The 17,500-nt window shown below is 37.6% G+C and overlaps 2 protein-coding genes across 7 annotated transcripts in view; both read left to right on the top strand.

The window, feature by feature from the left end:
• LOC121960961 (disco-interacting protein 2 homolog C-like) overlaps positions 1-7,234 on the top strand; it is a 61,222-nt gene extending 53,988 nt beyond the window's left edge. For all 5 annotated transcript variants that reach the window (XM_088071598.1, XM_088071597.1, XM_088071599.1 and 2 more), the window contains 4 exons: positions 2,723-2,797; positions 3,412-3,586; positions 3,668-3,791; positions 4,405-7,234. In XM_088071598.1, the coding sequence (XP_087927724.1) occupies positions 2,723-2,797; positions 3,412-3,586; positions 3,668-3,791; positions 4,405-4,657 (627 nt within the window). In that variant the 3' untranslated portion in view covers positions 4,658-7,234. The remainder of the gene's footprint in view (positions 1-2,722; positions 2,798-3,411; positions 3,587-3,667; positions 3,792-4,404) is intronic.
• A 661-nt stretch (positions 7,235-7,895) lies between these two features.
• The window catches only part of LOC121960754 (vasoactive intestinal polypeptide receptor 2-like), a 33,265-nt gene continuing 23,660 nt past the window's right edge, over positions 7,896-17,500 (top strand). Inside the window, exon 1 of one of the 2 annotated variants that reach the window (XM_088072118.1) lies at positions 7,896-7,959. Coding sequence is in view for 1 of the 2 variants with exons in the window: in XM_088072117.1 (XP_087928243.1) it covers positions 11,205-11,261 (57 nt within the window). In the remaining variant the exon portion in view is untranslated. Of the gene's footprint in view, positions 7,960-10,841; positions 11,262-17,500 lie in introns of those variants that run through there. The other variant, XM_088072117.1, reaches the window with a different exon arrangement.

Here is a 17,500-nt window from a genome sequence, read left to right as displayed (position 1 = left end):
CTGTGTCTGTCTGTCTGTGTCTGTGTCTGTCTGTCTGTCCTTCTGTCCATCTGTCTGTGTCTGTGTGTCTGTGTGTCTGTGTCTGTCTGTCCGTCTGTCTGTCTGTGTCTCTGTGTCTGTCTGTCCGTCTGTCTGTGTGTCCATCTGTCCGTCTGTGTCTGTGGGTGAAGGAACGATCACGTCGTCTTCCTCACATGGTTCTCTGAAACGTCGCCTTTTTTTGTTGAAACACAAAGCAGCAAAATGTATTTTAGCCGCCTAAAAAATCTGAATCAGCTTTATTTAAAATGATTTCATCGCTTTACCTCGACAGGAAGCTGTTATCGGCTTCACTTCTTCGTCATTTTATAGCCGACAGGACACAGCAGCTGCTGGTCATCAGTTAGTTTGTTATTATGAGACTTTGATCACAGTAACACAAAATAACTCATCGAGTAAAAACAGAAAAATACGTAAAAAAAAAAAAATAGACTAAAACTTTAAAAGGAAAAAAATTAAAAATAAAATCTTCAAAAACTTTTGAAAAAAAGAAGATTTTTTCCTTTGAAAAATCACAAATTTTGACAGTTAAAAAAACAACAAAAAAGCCCCAAATGTTTTGTAGGCATGTTTTCCTTAAACATTGACATTAAAATAAACACAAAACAGCGATTCGGTGTTGTATGCCCCTCCCCTGACGCCTAAAATACAAACATAAGTCCCTCCCCGCTGCTTTAAAGATTATTTTAAATGCCTCTTCTTTTCTGCACCATCCCCTTCCCTCCCACACATAACGAACAGTCCCTTACTTCTGTTTAAATATTCAGTTCTAATCTGTGTTTTTAATAATGTCTATTTTAATTAGCTATTGTACAATAATGTGAATGAACCAATAAGAAGTATCGATGGCTGTTTCAGAGAATGTACGGTCTGAAAAATCTGCCTCACAGTCATGGAAAAGTCTTGAAAAAGTCCTGGACATTTATGTGCATGAACCTTGAATCTTGCTCTTAAAGGCATTAAATAAAACGAGATGCACTGAGGTAAAGATAACGGGCGTTTCTGACCAATCTCAGTAACAAAATAGCGCTCATTTAAAACGAAATCCTTGGATATTTTTTCCCGTGTTGATGAAGACAGCAAATGTCCCCAAAAGCTTTTTAAAGAGTCGTCTTTTTGCAGCAGAGGAGATGAGTCACCGCTCTCTAAATGCTGCGTCCTCCTGCAGCACTCGAGATCTGCTGCTTTTAATCCTCCGGCAAATTACATTGTTCTCATCTGATTGCAGAGCGGCACTTATTTCAGTTTCACCGCAGATCTCTTAGCAACTAACCGAACTCTGTCGGCGAGGTCAGCGGGAGAGCCGACGGCGTCGCATGATGACTGAATACGTGTCAGAGTCAAACCTGAGAGAGGAAAGTTTGTGTTAATTAGTTCAAAACTTTGTGAGAGAACATTTTCTAACAGGAAACAGAAAATCAGTCACCTCGTGAAGATGAAATAATCACCATAATTCTCTCTTTTTTAACACTGAAGCAGCTGTTTTCAGAGTTTTTGCTGTTTTTGATGTTATTGAACACACGTTAAAGCAAGAAAATTATTTAAATCCTCTGAAAACACTCAGCGGCATGTGCATTTTTTTTCTTTTCACATTTAAAACAATTAAATCCTCGGGTGTTTATGCATTTTTTAAGCTTTTACAGCTTTCCTGACACCTGTTTTTTCTTTTTTGTTTCATTTTCACTCATTTTTTTTTCTTTTCTGCCTGTTTTTTTTCACTCATTTAAAACATGAAAATCCTCGGGTGTTTATGCATTTTTTTCATCTTTTGCTTTAATCTTTTTTTCGCAGCTTTCCTGACATTTTTTTCTTTTTGAGGGGTTTTTTATCCCTTTATTTTCTTTTTTTGTTCTTAACTTTCCCAGTAATGTTTTATAAATTTATACTTACTTCTACTACAGCTTCCCTAACACCTGTCCTTTTCTTCGTATTTTCATTTCCGTTTTGCCCTTCTTTTACGTTATTTAATTTTCTTTTTGGGAAGATTTAATCCATGATAAAATGTAAATCCTCCTAAATTTATTATTTTTTTTAAATGCGCTGTCTGTTTTTTTCCACTGACAGGCTTCTATTACATTCTTGGATTTTACCCACAAAAAAAAGAAAGTAAATGAACGGCGCTTAAATTTGACGTTCAGGAGATCGTGGAAATTTTCCGCTGTCTGACGGATGATTTAAAAAACCTTCTGATGTGTGAAAATAAATGTAAATTTGGTATCTGCATGAAGACACATGATGCATCTGTTCTTGGCGTCTGATGAGACATTCGTGTCTCTTCTTCCCCCACGCTGACACACAAAGAGCGGACGTCATGTTTCAGCGCCGGTCATCGATCAGCACGCTGGTTATTTTGACTCACTGTATGTGGGAGGAGGAATCAGGGAAAATAGTCTGTTTACCCGTCAGTCCGTCCTCTCTGCGGATGCTTCCTGAACACAGTGTTTCTGTGTGTGTGTGCGTGTGTGTGTGTGTGTGTGTGCGTGTTTAAATCTGACAAACTGGTTGTGACACATCCGGCGTATTTAAAGGCAGCTGTGAGGTGAAGATGTGAACTGTATCTCTCTCGGTGTGTGTGTTAAATGTAAACAGCTGGGTCTATTTTTGGGAGCTGCGTTCATGCTGGAATCAAAGACGTGACTCAGAGTGAAGCTGTAACCATGGCAACTGATTTTTCTTCTTCCAGATCCTGCCCGGAGTTCGTATCATCATCGCCAACCCGGAGACCAAAGGACCGCTGGGAGACTCCCACCTCGGAGAGGTCGACAGAAACGAACTCTCTTTTTTATTTTTTTTCTTCTTTCTTGGTTTTTCTTTTTCTGTTATTTCGGTCTTTGCTTATTTTTTTGTATTTTTATCCTTTTTTTATCTTCTATATGTCTTTATTTTTTCTTTTTCCTTCCTTCTTCCTCTCTTTGTTTCCTTTTTAGTCTCTATTTTACTTTCTGCTGTCTTTTTCCTTTTTCTGCCTCCACATCAGGCGTTATGTTTTCGGGTCGTCCATCCGTATGTCCGAATCTTGTGAACGTGATATCTCAGGAACGCCGTGACAATCTTTCTTCAAATTTGGCACAAACTTTGACCTCAGTTCAAAGGTGACACGATGAGACTTTGGCGGTCGAAAGTTGCCGTTCGAGGCGACCTGGTCCGTCCCTCTCTCACCGGGGATATCTCAAAAGCAACTAAAGGAATTCAGAGGTCACCGTGACCTCGTCTGTCTCATTCTCACGCACGAACACCTCAACAGCTTGAGGGAATTTCGTCAAATTTGGCTCAAACGTTCACTTTCAGTTAAGGATGAACAGTTTAGATTTTAGAGTGTTTTAATGTATCAATTCAAAGACAGATTTGGGTTTTCTTCTGTCCCTGCTGCAGATCTGGGTGCACAGCGCTCATAACGGCAGCGGTTACTACAGCGGCTACGGCGAGGAGGTCCTTCAGTCCGATCACTTCAACTCCAGACTCAGTTTCGGAGACACTCAGACGGTCTGGGCCAGGACGGGATACCTGGGCTTCCTACGCCGCACCGAGCTCACCGACGCCAACGGAGGTTAGTTTTTCCTCTCTGACTCTATGTTTCCTCGGCTCGTTCTCTCTGACGTGACCGCTCTACGCCTCTCTGTCTCCACAGAGAGACACGACGCTCTGTTTGTGGTCGGCGCTCTGGAGGAGGCCATGGAGCTGCGGGGGATGAGGTACCATCCCATCGACATCGAGACCTCCGTCATCCGCGCGCACAAGAGCATCATGGAGTGGTAGGTTTGATCTGTACGCTTAAAATATCCTGGAAAAATCCTGGAAATGTGAAGAAAACGTGAACATTTTGGAAAAGTCGTGGAATTTGTTGCTCGGATACTCTTGCATGCGTCTTGTTTTGCAGCAAAAAACGAAACGTAGAAAAGAGTTATGGATGAAGTCGTGGCTGCGGAGGCGGAGTGAGCGTGGATTATACATTTATTATACAGAAGTGCTGCTGTTACCCGCCATGTAGCTGAGCTAATATGTATATATATATATATATATATATATATATATATATATATATATATATACATATATATGTAATCGTAAATAACAAACATGTTTGATATTTACGATTCGAGATCGGAGAGGCTCTGACACAGTCGGTAACATTAGGAATATTTAGATAACCCCTCATACTCAACGACTATTTGGGCAGATCATCAGCTCCAACCAGCCCCGAATTGTGTACGCCCCCCTTCGATTGTTGTAAGGGGCGAATCGGGTCCAAAATCGGCCCGGTTATCCTTGTCGTGTGTCCCAGCCTTCAGCCAACGAGGGTTAAAAAGTCTTAAATCTGAAGCTGCAGGATCCCTGATAACCAACGATGATTTCGATCCTCCGCAGCGCGGTCTTCCCCTGGACCAACCTGCTGGTGGTGGTGGTGGAGCTGGAGGGCTCCGAGCAGGAGGCCCTGGACCTGGTTCCCATGGTGACCAAGGCGGTGCTGGAGGAGCACTACCTGATCGTGGGCGTGGTGGTGGTGACGGACATCGGCGTCATCCCCATCAACTCCCGCGGCGAGAAACAGCGCATGCACCTCCGCGACGGCTTCTTACAAGACCAGCTGGACCCCATCTACGTGGCCTACAACATGTAGCCTGACAGTGTGTGTGTGTGTGTGTGTGTGTGTGTGCGTGTGCGTGTGCGTGTGTGTGTGTTCAGGAGTGAGCGAGCATGCGTTTGTATGCCGTGCATATCGCCGTTGTTGTTCCTTTATTTCCCAGAATCAAGATGTACTGTATTTTTGAACCTGCATATGGTGTGGTGTTAAAGTCGTCCGTTTTCTTTAAAGTCGTGTTGTGCCGGTTGATTGATTGATTGGCTGACTGATTGATCGATTGATTGCTCAGTGGTGATCATTTTTACACCCCCGTTCAATCTCGTGACCGTTACCGGGAGCTCGTCACTGTAGAACGCCTTAGGGGAACACTGTGTACGGGGCGACCGCTGCGGTCGTCACGCCGTTTTTCAGAGGTTTTAGGAGGTAAAAGTAGAGAGAGAGAAAATACTAGAGACTGTATCCGTCATCATGTTTTACTGGTCGAATCAAAAAATAAATTGTGGTATTATTTCAATTAGAACAGGGGCAGCCAGATAATTGTAAAAATATAAATATTGTACATAGACATAATAATCTATATGGAGAGGTACCTAAAACACATTGAGGTATAGTAGCCCCTATATGCAGCTCTCTCCACCTGCACCCTGCGCGTGTGTGTGTGCGAGCGAGTGTGTGTGTCTGCAGAGTGTGCGTCTCTGTCTGTGAGTGTGTTCACCATGTGTCCATGTGTGTGTATCAGGGACATATTACATGGTTTTAATGTGAGTCACGCGACAGATTTTATCCTCAGAAGAACAAACATTTTTTATGGAGACTTAAAACACTAAAACTTTTAACTGTTTAAACTGGAAAAATCCCCCCAAAAACTACAACTTCTGTGTGTTTTCAGTGTCCAAAGTCTTTGAGGAGTTTCCGACCACTGAACAATTGTAAGGCAAAAGACAAAAGAGATTTAAATACAGTTAAAGTGCAATGTGTATCAATAATATTGTTGATTTAAAGCAAAAAATTAACTTGCAAAAAATAACCATAATTTCTCATCACAACAGTGAATCACTCTTTTATTTATTGTGCTAAATGCTTGCAGAATATGGGGGAAGGAAGCTGCCAAAATAAAACATAAATTACGAGAAAAAAAATATATGTATAGATATATAAACAATGCAATAAGCAAATTAAAGCATAAATATACGTTTCCACTTTTGTCTGTTAAGTGCACCCAGTGGAAATAGCATGTATTTTCTCCATATGCCATACATGGTAAAAATGATGTCATCAGGTGGAAAATAGTAAAAAACTGCGAATTTTGAGGCAAAGTTGCATTATGATGCGTCAGTAAAAATGAGTTTTGGGCGATGGTTAATGATAATATTCTCATGATATGTTTAAATGTAATCTTTTAAATGTAGTTTTTGAGGAGAAACCTGAATAAATTCAGCTGTTCGAAGGAGAAATTTGTTGATATTTTAACAGCAATATAAGAATAGATGTATAAAAAGATAATGATATATATTGTAAAAAAGATTTTGAAGCAGTTATTTTAAAGGTGTCTTTTAACGTGAAAAAAATGGTTATTTTAAGGTTGTTTTCTAAATGTGTGTGATTGAATTTGTGCTCACTCAAAGATAGTGTAATGAAGAGCAGAATGACTTGAAAACACTTCAGTTATTTTTTTTTTTTACAATTAAGATTTATTTCTTACCTGTGCACAAAAGGGGAAAACAAAATTAACAACAACCAAAAAAATAATAACACCTGATATCGGTATCAGCCCAGAATGCCACAATCAGTGTGTTCCTAATTTATTTATTTATTTTTATTTTGGCATCCTCCATCCTCCATAGCAGTAATCCTGTGAAATTCAGCCCCTAAATCATCTCGTAAAGCAAAGTGCACTGTGTGAATATTAAAGAGAGAATATTGTTTATATAAAAGGACTTTATGGCAGCAGTTTCTACAGGTTGCAGTAATTCACACCTGTTGGTGAGCTGTGAACTACGGGAATTATGAGACCGTCAGTGGCTCTGCAGGTTGTTGGGAAACATTTGTTTACAATAATTCACGGTTTATTTACGGATGACGTCATCTCATTGTTCTTCTTCCTCGACTTTTTATCTAAAGAAAAGAAACTTTATGCATATCAGAAGTTGCTTAGCGCTTGTTTGGCTAATATCGCAGTTTGGGTTTGTTGGTAGCAGCGTAGCGGTCATGTTTCAGTCCCTGTGTGTGTGTGTGTGTGTGTGTGCATGTGTGTGTGTAGGATGTTGGATAAGAAGAAAGATCCCATCAGAGACTCGAAGGACTCATCTGTGTGTGTTTTAGACTGGATGGGAGAGAGACTGCATGGTGTGTGTGTGTGTGTGTGTGTGTGTGTGTGTGTGTGTGTGTGTGTGTGTGTGTGTGTGTGTGTGTGTGCGTGCGCGCGTGTGTGTTTGTGCACGTATGTGTGTGTGTATATTGTATGTAAATAGTGTTGATTTTGTACGGTACAAGTGTGTGTGACTTGTTTTGTACACATGATAAAAAGATTAAATGACACTTTTATAAGAGCCTGCTACTGGCTCACCGTCACACTATACAGTGCAATAAAGTGCTTTGATTGGCTAAAACTCAGACTAGTTTTTTATTATTGTTCATTTATTTATTTATTTATTTTATTTATTATTATGTGACTGGTTTGTCTTTATGCTTCAGATTCATGGTGACACATTTTCTCCACAAATATACTTTTTTTTAATCACATTTGAATAAAATAATGCCCGATAATTCATTTAAAAAACTGTAAGTTAAAAGACTACAATTTCTGAAAACAATGTATGACATTACAGGTGGAAAAAAAAAACGTTGGCAGTTTTTATTAAGCAAAGTGCTGCAGTAATTAGGATTTTTTGTTATGGGTTATTTCTGATATTCAGTGACACTTCTGTCTCATTGAATAACTTCTCCATATTTCCTTTAAAACGTGCCAAGTATTTATAGCAAATGTCTCAAATTGTAGATTAAGTTCTTTGCTATCCCATCCACAAAAAGTAATGAACAATATTTTATTGAGTTTATGGTGCATTTGCTCCATTTTATGAAGTCTATAGAATTAATATTATTATTTTTCTTCACTTTATTTTTTATTTTATTTCAGATTAGATTTACATTATAAGACTTTTAGTTTTTGGTTTGTTCTGTTTTTACCGTTTTCATAATTTACTGTGTCCTTTGTGTCATTTTCCACCGTTAGTTTGTAGTTTCTCTTCTTCCAGAGAAAAAGACTACAATTCCATTGAGGCCGTTTCCCGGAAGTGACAGACGTTTTGGCGGGAGCTCAAACAAAGGAGTAAAGCCGGGTGAGCATAAACTTTTATTCTTAATTTTTTTAACTACGTTTCAGTGTTTATGACTCTTCTCCAGTTTCCACCCTGTTTACACTTAAATTATGAAGAAATTTGGTCCGTTGAAAAGAATGAAAAACACATCTGATATCCTGTAAAAGCTGTGTTTATGTGTCGAAGTTTAAGCTAATTTAGTTGAATAACTCAGAGAGCTAAAGCTAATTTAGCTCAAAAGTTTCCATCCGTAGACGAGTATATAAACCAACATATTCATAATGAGTATTATTTGAGTGTCTGAGAGTGACTGACGTGTTTTTTCCGACAATTTAACATTTCACTATTCCTATTTAATGCAAAACAAACAAACAAAATAAGTATTACAAAAACCCCAACTGAAAAATATAAATTATTCGCTCCAAAAGTTATGAGTCTAAAATGTTGCTGCAATACAAGAGACCCAAATGAACTTATCCTTTCCTTACAGTATAGGCTATATATACTGTACATCTAGTAATATTATTTAAAAATATTATTCAAAAATATGAAACCCAAATACGTTAGTTTTTCACTTTAAATTATTATTATTTTTTATTTTTTGTAGAGTTTTCCAGCGCTATGTGGAAGTTTAGAAACATGATGAGTGAAACATACAAATGTACCATGTCTGTTTTGCAGAAATGTACATTTCCATCTGCCCAATGTGCTGCTGAGATTGTTTTGCCGACTTAATTTACTGTGCAGCAGTATTTTTAAAAGTACCATTTGTGATGTGTGTCACAGAAATATCGTAAGAAAAACAGAAGTTATAAAAATGTGGACACAATGGGTACAAAGTGTACCTTATTTATATATATCATTTTAATTTTATGCTAAAGATAATAAATGAGTTTAAGTGTTTATGCATGTGAAACCTGAGCAAAGTTGCTTGATTTCTTTCAAAAATATGAGAAATACAACTTAAGAAATGGCCCAAAATTTTGCAAGAGATTATGTAAAAAGTTTTTAAAAAATTACCTGGAAATAACCGAGAAAAGCGAGAGAGAGAAGTTTGAAAAAAAAAAAGAAATAAGAAAATGCCCTAAATAAAAGTACTAAACATTAATTAAATAAAAGAGTAATGTATTGGAAGATTAACCCCTTGAGATGTATCATCTCGTTTTCGAGGGGGTCCTCATCACAAATAAACAGAATTATAAGAGTTTTAAAGATAGTTTTCTGGACATTTTCCCCAAATGTTGATAATATTCATTAATCTCCCAACCGCTAATTTTCAAGACCACGTTTTACTTTTTTTTTTTTTTTTTGTTTCTGGCCAAGTTTCTTATCGTGCCTTACCAATGTTTTTTTTAGAAATCAAACAAATTTTCATAGATTTCAGAGGTTTAAATCTTGTCAAATCTGTCTATCTGACAGGCTTATCATAAGTACAGACTCCATGTTAGATATTTCAAGTTGCTTAGGGTTAAAATACATCAAAATACATACAATAAATTCATAAAATACACTTAAAAAGCGGTAGTTCTCTCCTCTAAATTTAAAGTATTCTTCCCCCAACCAGAGTAACAGGATGAAAACCTCTCTCTTGTTTCATCCCTCTCTCATGTTTCCCAGAGTCATACTGGTTTTAATGGCTTCGCGTGCAGCGTCCTGTCGCTCTGTTTTTAATGTCTGTAAACAGAAAAGTTTCCACATGGAAATAATATTTACAGAAATGCAGCAGCTGCAAATAAAAGAGCAACAAATGAATAAACAGAAGCAACCACAATCAAACTGTTTAATGTTAAACTCATCAGCATAAATACAAACCAGTTTTCCTCCTTTTATTCTTTATATTCGTTCTTTCTGTTTCTAATTTTCTCAGTTTCAGACTGTAAAAGCATTCCTGACTGATTAGACTCATAAATGACCGAATGATCGATCTGCAGGGTCAGACGGTGGTTTCAGATTTCTCTTCTTATCCTCCGTCCTTTCATCTGACACTAATGCAGGTCGTTAAACTAACATCACAGTCATGGTTCATTTCAGTCCCTAAATAGTTACACAAACAGTTCAGCAAAAAACACATTTTCTTTACATGTGTCCCCTCAATGTTAAGACAAAATCTACACCAGGGATACTCAACTAACGGCCCGCGGGACAAATCTGGCCCCCCAGCCATTTCCTAATTCACAATAAAAAAATTGAATTAAAAAACGTGATTCACACTGGGAATTGTTATGAACTTTTAGTTTACTTAAGGTGCCGGAGTGCATAAAAGTTCACCAAAATAGAGCTTGTTGATTAAAAAAAAGTGCCAGTGGAAAATCAGCCCAGACAGAGGTCCTAGCTAAGACTATAATGTCCTAAAATCCTAGAAATTTTCAAAAATTTTAGAAAGCTGTAAAATCATAGAAAGATATAGAATCCCAGAAATGTCCTTATATCCCAAAAATGTCCTAAAACCCTAGAAATGTCCTTAAATCCTAAAAATTTCCTAAAATCCTAGAAATATCCTTAAATCCCTAAAAATGTCCTTGTGATAACAGTCACTGTGTAATATTATTCATAGAATAACTTTTGTTTTTCATGCTCCTCTTTTTCTTCTTTGTATATAAAAAAATGTACCTGTGCGATTGGCAATAAATTAATGTTATCTAATCTAATTAAAGTTAATAATAATCAGAAAAATCAAATCAATATGGATGTTAAAAGGTGTCTGAACACGGCGCAAGAAAACTTATGTTCCAGCTTTCAAAGGGTTAATCTATTCTAAACAGTGACCCTAACTTATTATTTTTTAATGATGGCAGTTCAGTGTTTGGCCATGCGGTGTCGCTGTTGGTGTTTCTCATCGAAAGCCCTGTCAGGTCGGCGGGAGCGCGCATCGGTGTCCTGCGGGCCAACGTGTGACGGGGGCGCGCACTAGTTTGTTAACAGTGAACCGGACCACCTCCTCACTGTAACTCCGCACACCGGACTCCTCACCGCGCACCGGGCCGTCCCGGGTTACTGATACAAACAGGAACCAGCTCGTGACAGTTTGGACTGATTCACGTGTGGATTCAGTGTTTATTTCGCTTTTTGGGGGGTAAAACGTGATATTTTTGCGGTCTGATTTGTGCGTAAAGCTGCCAAACCAGCGTGCTCAAAGTAAGATTTACATGCGCATCCGAACTTGTCAGACTGCAGTTTGGTGGCGTTTCACCGCAGCGCACGTGTTTCCTGCTGAGGATGCCCGTCAGGTGAGCTGCTGCTGCTGCTCAGGTGGATGAGATGTGACCATGGCGTTTACGCACCGGCTCGCGCTGCTCCTGCTCGGCTTCGCCTTCATCCACACGGTCAGTAAACGGCCAAATACTCAAATTATTAAATTCAGCGTAATTTAAAGAAAAAAACAAAACACAATATTTTTTATTATTGGAACAAAAACAATGTGTAGAAAGTGTTTACAGTCGTGTGTAGAGTCACTTTAAATTATTTTGAAAATATTTCTCAACATGCACATTTACTGTTGCACTAAATATATAGTTTTAATCCTTGCAATAGAGTAATATTCCTAAATAAGTTGCACAAAGAGTTAAAACTGACGTAATCCTATTTGAATTATTCATAATTGTTCTAATATTGCCATTGAGACTGTTGCATTTGTGCATTTTAAGATGTTTTCCTTTAGGATTTCTGCAGCTCTAAGATACCAAAATTAATTGTCTGATGATAATATTTTCTGAACTTTCAGTGTCATTAATTTAACAGTGATTGGTCTGTAAATCAGCTCAAACAGCAGCCTGCATGCTCCATTATAAACACCAAAGATAAACTTTACAGTCTGACTGTCTTTAGGCTTTCCTTGTGTGAAAACATTAATTATAGATTCACTTTCTAGCTGCTGCTGTTGGTTAAATTTTTAATATTCAGGTCTGATTCACACAGCAGGCTGGGCTCTATGTTTAGACTCTGCAGCCGCCTGGAACTTTTAGTTCATTTATGATACAAGTTATCTCCTTTCAGAGCAGTAAAAGTCCGGCACTGTAACTTTTCTCGTGGGTTTGGATGCAAAAGCCGACCACTAAAGTGAATGATTAACTCAAATAGGCTCCTGTAGATGTTGAAGAGGTGACGTCAGTGGAGAAAAGTGACTCATTTAAGGCTTTACTCTTGAGAAAACAGACTTTTAACAGCTGTCCATGAGAAGAAACATATCAACGACCAATAAAATTCTACATTTTTTGTGTCTTTTGACCTTGAACTGTAAAGTATGTTTACAAACATACAGAAAAGTTTCAGTCTGAGTTGGAAAACCTGCAGTTTAAATGGTTTTAATAGGTTTTTTAAATTATAGCCAAATGTTTTGGATGTAAATGGACATTTCAAAGCACAAAAACCTTAAAAAAAACATAACTTGAATTTTAAGCCTATATTTCTGTTGTAAATAGACCTTTAAAAGCACCAATAAACTTTAAAAACTTCATAATTAAAATTTTAGGCGTACATGTTGGATGTAAACAGACATTTAAAAGCACCAAGAAAGTTTAAAAACTTACTTATTTGAATTTCAGGCCTGATCATCGAATGTCAATAGACCTTTAAAATGTAATATTTTGAATATTTTTAGGCCAACGTTTTAGATGTAAATAGACATTTCAAAGCATCAAAAACCTTAAAGTCATAATTTGCAGCTTCAAGTCTTGTGTTTTGATTTTACATAATCAGATTGACCTTTTTGCTTCCCCCTTAACATATTTCCCCTTTTAATTTCCTCTTATGAAGCTTTAAGGTTGAAAACTGTCTTATTTTATTAATATTGTGCAAGTAAGTCCAAACAAAGTTCTGCTGCACAGCAGAGTTTGGGGAAACGTTTTGGAGGGTGTTAATGTAAAAACAAAGAGACGATGGTGTTACGATGGGCTGGATTTTGATAAAACTTGAATTAATGTTTGTTGTTTTCAGAGGAGGATTTCAATGACCTTCTGAACCTTTCTTTAGCACCAACATTATTGTTTCGTAACACTGACATTAACTTACATTTGGCATAATTCCTCAACTGTGTTTCAACAAAAACACATAAAAACAGTTTTAGCTATACAGTTTTCCATGCACCAAAAAAAAAACAGAAATCTAATTTTAATTTATATTTGTTCCCATGTGAATACTTCTGCATTTCTGTGCTGGACGAGAAATTTTGCAACGTCAGAGTTTTTTAATCACAAAAGAAATGTATCAGCTGTGTTTGTGCGTATTTGTGTGTGTGTGTACTTATGATAAAGTTTGACGACTTCTGCTTCCTATATTGATCTTACGTTCAGGAGCTGAGTCCTGCTTTTTTGTGAGTTTGCAGGAACATGATAAGACATTCAGTGTGTAATCTGAGCTTTTGTTCGTCATCAGCATACTTGTATTGCGCGACCTAAATCATCTGTTGGGTTTAAAGAAATTTAAAGAGGAGAGGGATAAGAAAATATAATGTTAGAGAGTCACTCAGCTCGTGCCTCTTTAGCAGTTTAGTTCTTAATTCGTATGTTTGCGTGTCCACTCTGCAGACAAACTGTGGTGCTTCTATCATTCACAGTGAACACATCGAGTCTAATCAGTGGTTTTTGGATGTAGTCGAGGTCAGACGTGGTTCAGGATTACAAGCAATCTTATTTTTAGTTTAATCTATAACATTTTATTCATAATGGATCAGTGTGTGTCTGTGTGTATTTGTGTGCACCAGAGCTCATTAGAAGACAGAGATTATTTTGCTTGTTGGATTAAAGAAGGCCAAAAAGTTCAACCTCTGTCCTTTGATACTCTCTATTTTTAGTTTTTGTTTTGAGAATCAGATAATGGAAACAGGAAAGACCTGAATCCAAACAAATTTCAAATGAGTTGTAAAAATGATGAAGATCACAGCATCCCCATGAGGCAGACGTTGGTTTTCAGTCAATGTATGCATGGATGAAATACTGAACTGGCCCAGCAGGCGCAGGCCAACTGGCCTTCAGCTCCAAAATCTCACTCAAGTGACATGTACCAACCATTAAGAGACTCAAAATTACCACAAAGAGGTGCAAAATATCTGCTAACTAGACAAACGGGAAGGAAAAAACAACCACAAAGAGAAACTTAAGGATGAAAGACAACAGAAAATTACCTAAAAGAGACATAAAAGGACCAAAAAAAGATGCAACAAATTACTAGTAAAAGGGACAAACTGACCACAAAGAGATACAAAACGACTACAAGAATATAGAAAAGAACTGTGAAGAGACATAAAATAACTAACGTAAGGACCAAAACAACCACAAAGATCCAAAATAACTACAAAAAAGGGGTAAAACCACCAAAAAGAGACACAAAATGACCCCAAAAGATACAAAATGATCTCGAAGAGGCTCAAAATGACCACAAAAAGATGCACAAGAACCACAAGCAGAGACAAAATAACCAGAAAAAGACACAAAGTGACCACAGAGACACAAAACAACAAAAAAGATGCAAAAGAACTGCAAAGAGACACAATATAATATAACTAGAAAAAAGGTACCATAAAGAGACAAAACGAAAACAATTTTAACAAAAGGATGCAAAACCAGCCAAAAATTGATTTATAGTAAATGCTAACTATTGTAGTTTTAGATCTCTGCAGTTTTTTTCTTTTTTGTTTGTTTGTTTTTACCATAGAGACAGATTTTGGAAAGACAACTACATACAAAGGTTTTCATTAGAACAGTACACTTTGGTAAACAGCCCTGTTTTATTGTTTGCATCAACAAAAAGACCAAAACCATCAGGGAATGTATCAACCAACATGTATTGTCTTTGTGTACATATATACCTTCTTCCTCTGTGCCACAGAGCGCCATTGTTGTTAAAAACACATCAGAGATACACTGTTGCACCGGGTGACCTGTTCCTTTATTATGAACACACACACAGTAGTTTATTTGACTCAATCCCACACACACCGTCCTCCTGCCACAAATTACTCATCAAATGTGGATTAATGTGCAACAGGATAAGCATCAGCTATGGCCTCTGTATTGCACAGCCCCTCTGTGATGAGAGTGTCAGGATTTTTTTTGCATATAACTAATTTATTTACTGTTTTTAGCAGTTTAAATCACCTGCTCTCACTCCAAACAAGTGAACGTGTGCACAGATTCTGACAGAAAATGTCCAATACCGATAGCAGAACTGCTAACATTAGTGCTTATCAATACCTTGGCTTTTAATAATTCGTCCCCCGGGGTCTGTTTAACAATAATATGTCACTCGCACGCTAAAACAGCTCGATTGCTGGACACAAACAGAAGGCTGCCGGGTGTAGGGATGGGGATCATTACATTTTATAAATATTGATACCATCATTGGGACTCCTTAATGATCCGAGTCTTTATCGAAACCACTATCGATACTTATCTATTATTTGGTGGGAAGGTGATGAGACATTTTTTATTTTTAATATTTGGATTAAAATATTTACTTTGAAAATCCTAGGCATCAGTAGTTGTAATGATTTATTATAAGATGATTAGAGCTCATTACAGGACGTTAACAGGCGGTAACTCCATCTCTACTGTCCATTTTATATTAATGGGAAAACAAATTTCTCACCTAAACAACTGTCCATATTGTGTGCTCATTCTCTCGTTGGAGCGACTCAGGATCGCCACTGGTCTCCTTAAAGGGGCGGAGCAGCGGCGAAACATGACACAGATACAGGAAGTGATACTAAAGTGAGCTGTGTGTTTCCAAATTATCTGTGGTGTTGAGAGTTGTACTGACACAATGTTGGATCAAGATTTACCCGTTTCTTTGTTCGTTTACTTGAGGTGTTTGTGCTCTGTTTAAATAATTGGTGAAAACAAGACGTGAGTGTAAATGAGGTGGTGTTTGGTCGATGTGATAAAGTGACAGGTTGATTGGCTGCAAACGATGACTCGATGGTCAAACGAGTCCCAGCAGCAAGTTTCGAAAGCTTGGTGTGTGCGTGTTAGTGTGTGTGTGTGTGTTATAAACACACAGACGGGTCTGAAATACGGCGGAGGAGAGCGGCAGTGTATCTCAGTGTAAACAGACCTCACACACACACACTCGATATATCAATGAAGTCAAGTTGACACATGGACTCATTTTGTTTGAGTGTGTGTGTGTCAAGTGTTCACGCTGCCCTTTTGTTTACACTCAATTCAAGTGTGTCTCCACGGTAACCGTAAGCTGTACCAGGACACACACACTTAAACATACTCCGGCTTCTGGTTTAATGTTGGTAAAAGTTGTTCATCAGTGACACAAAGTTTGTTCCCACAGCTGCAGATGTTAACGAGATGAGGCTAATTAACGAATCAGCAAAGGCCCACATCTGGTTGCCGGATACAAATAGACTTTCAGTAGTTAGGCTGATTTTCATTGAGCTTTCGTAATGTAAAAATTTGTTGCACTTTATCCTACCAAATTAATCACATCACAGCTGATCAGATTTTAAACTGTGAAGTTAATTCTATTGTAATTTTGCGTGCTTGTAATATCAAGATAGTATGTAGGCACAAAAGGTACTTAAAAACATGTCATTTTATTTTCCTTTCACACTTAATGTGCCCTGTCAAATGAAGGCAAAAATGGCCCCACCCACCCCCAAAAAATAAAAATTGCACCTCTTCTATGAGTCATAACACAGATGTGATATACATATTTTTTGTTCAGTGTAACTTTGCATGAAATAAAATTTTCTCACGTCCGTCAGAGAAAATCTTTCCTTAATCTGCTAGGAAATCATAGACAAAAATACACTCTTTATACCCTGAAAACGATGAAAATGATCGTGTTTTTAGAGAATCATAGGTCTTGGCAACCCTGAGCCTGACAGGTCCCGAAAAGCCCAACAGGTCAGGCTGAGATTTTGGTTCAGGCCAAAAATGTGCGCTGATTTGCCGGGTCGGTTAGGGCTCGGGCTTTGGAAAAAAACAAACTACAAAAAGAAAAAAAATAAAGAAAAACTATTGAATAAAAAAAATTATAGTTGTGGAAAAAATACTTAAAAATAAATAAATTAAACATATGAAATATCAAAAATGATGAATTGATTTAATTATTTCTTTAAAATGTAAATTCAATATATATCATACATATTACATATATTTCTTGATTGATTATAATCTCCTGTTTCAGCACCGGACAGCAGCCAACCAGGCTCCATGCCAGGCTCTCACATGTAGCCGCATAGCCGGTGTGTCACGAGCGTTTATTTGCTGACTAGTGCTTTTTGGGAGGGTCGAGGTCTGGCTCAGTATTATATGTGATGATTTCGGACGGTCCGGGTTCGGTCTTCAACTCACACGGGTTGGTGCGGTTCAGGTTCTAATTTTTTGGGCCCGTTGAGAGCTTTAATGTGTTCACCTTTTTTGACTGATAACCTAAGATCCAGACATTCAGGTGTTTTTTCAGGTCTGTTCCTCCTCAAAACAAACTGACCCAGCAATCAGTGATTTTACTGGTTAAAATCACTTATAAATAAAAGAAAATTAAAAATTAAGTAGAACAGTGGTACAAAAAGTCCAACAAGGGAGAAATTTTATCTAAAATTTCCTTCCTAAAA

The sequence above is a fragment of the Plectropomus leopardus genome, chromosome 21, assembly GCF_026936395.1.
Source record: "Plectropomus leopardus strain MGB_pleo_1.0 chromosome 21, ASM2693639v1, whole genome shotgun sequence".
In the NCBI taxonomy this organism is placed as follows: domain Eukaryota; kingdom Metazoa; phylum Chordata; class Actinopteri; order Perciformes; family Serranidae; genus Plectropomus; species Plectropomus leopardus.
The sequence above is the reverse complement of the archived record's forward strand: the minus strand, read 5'-3'. Positions and strand labels throughout refer to the sequence as shown.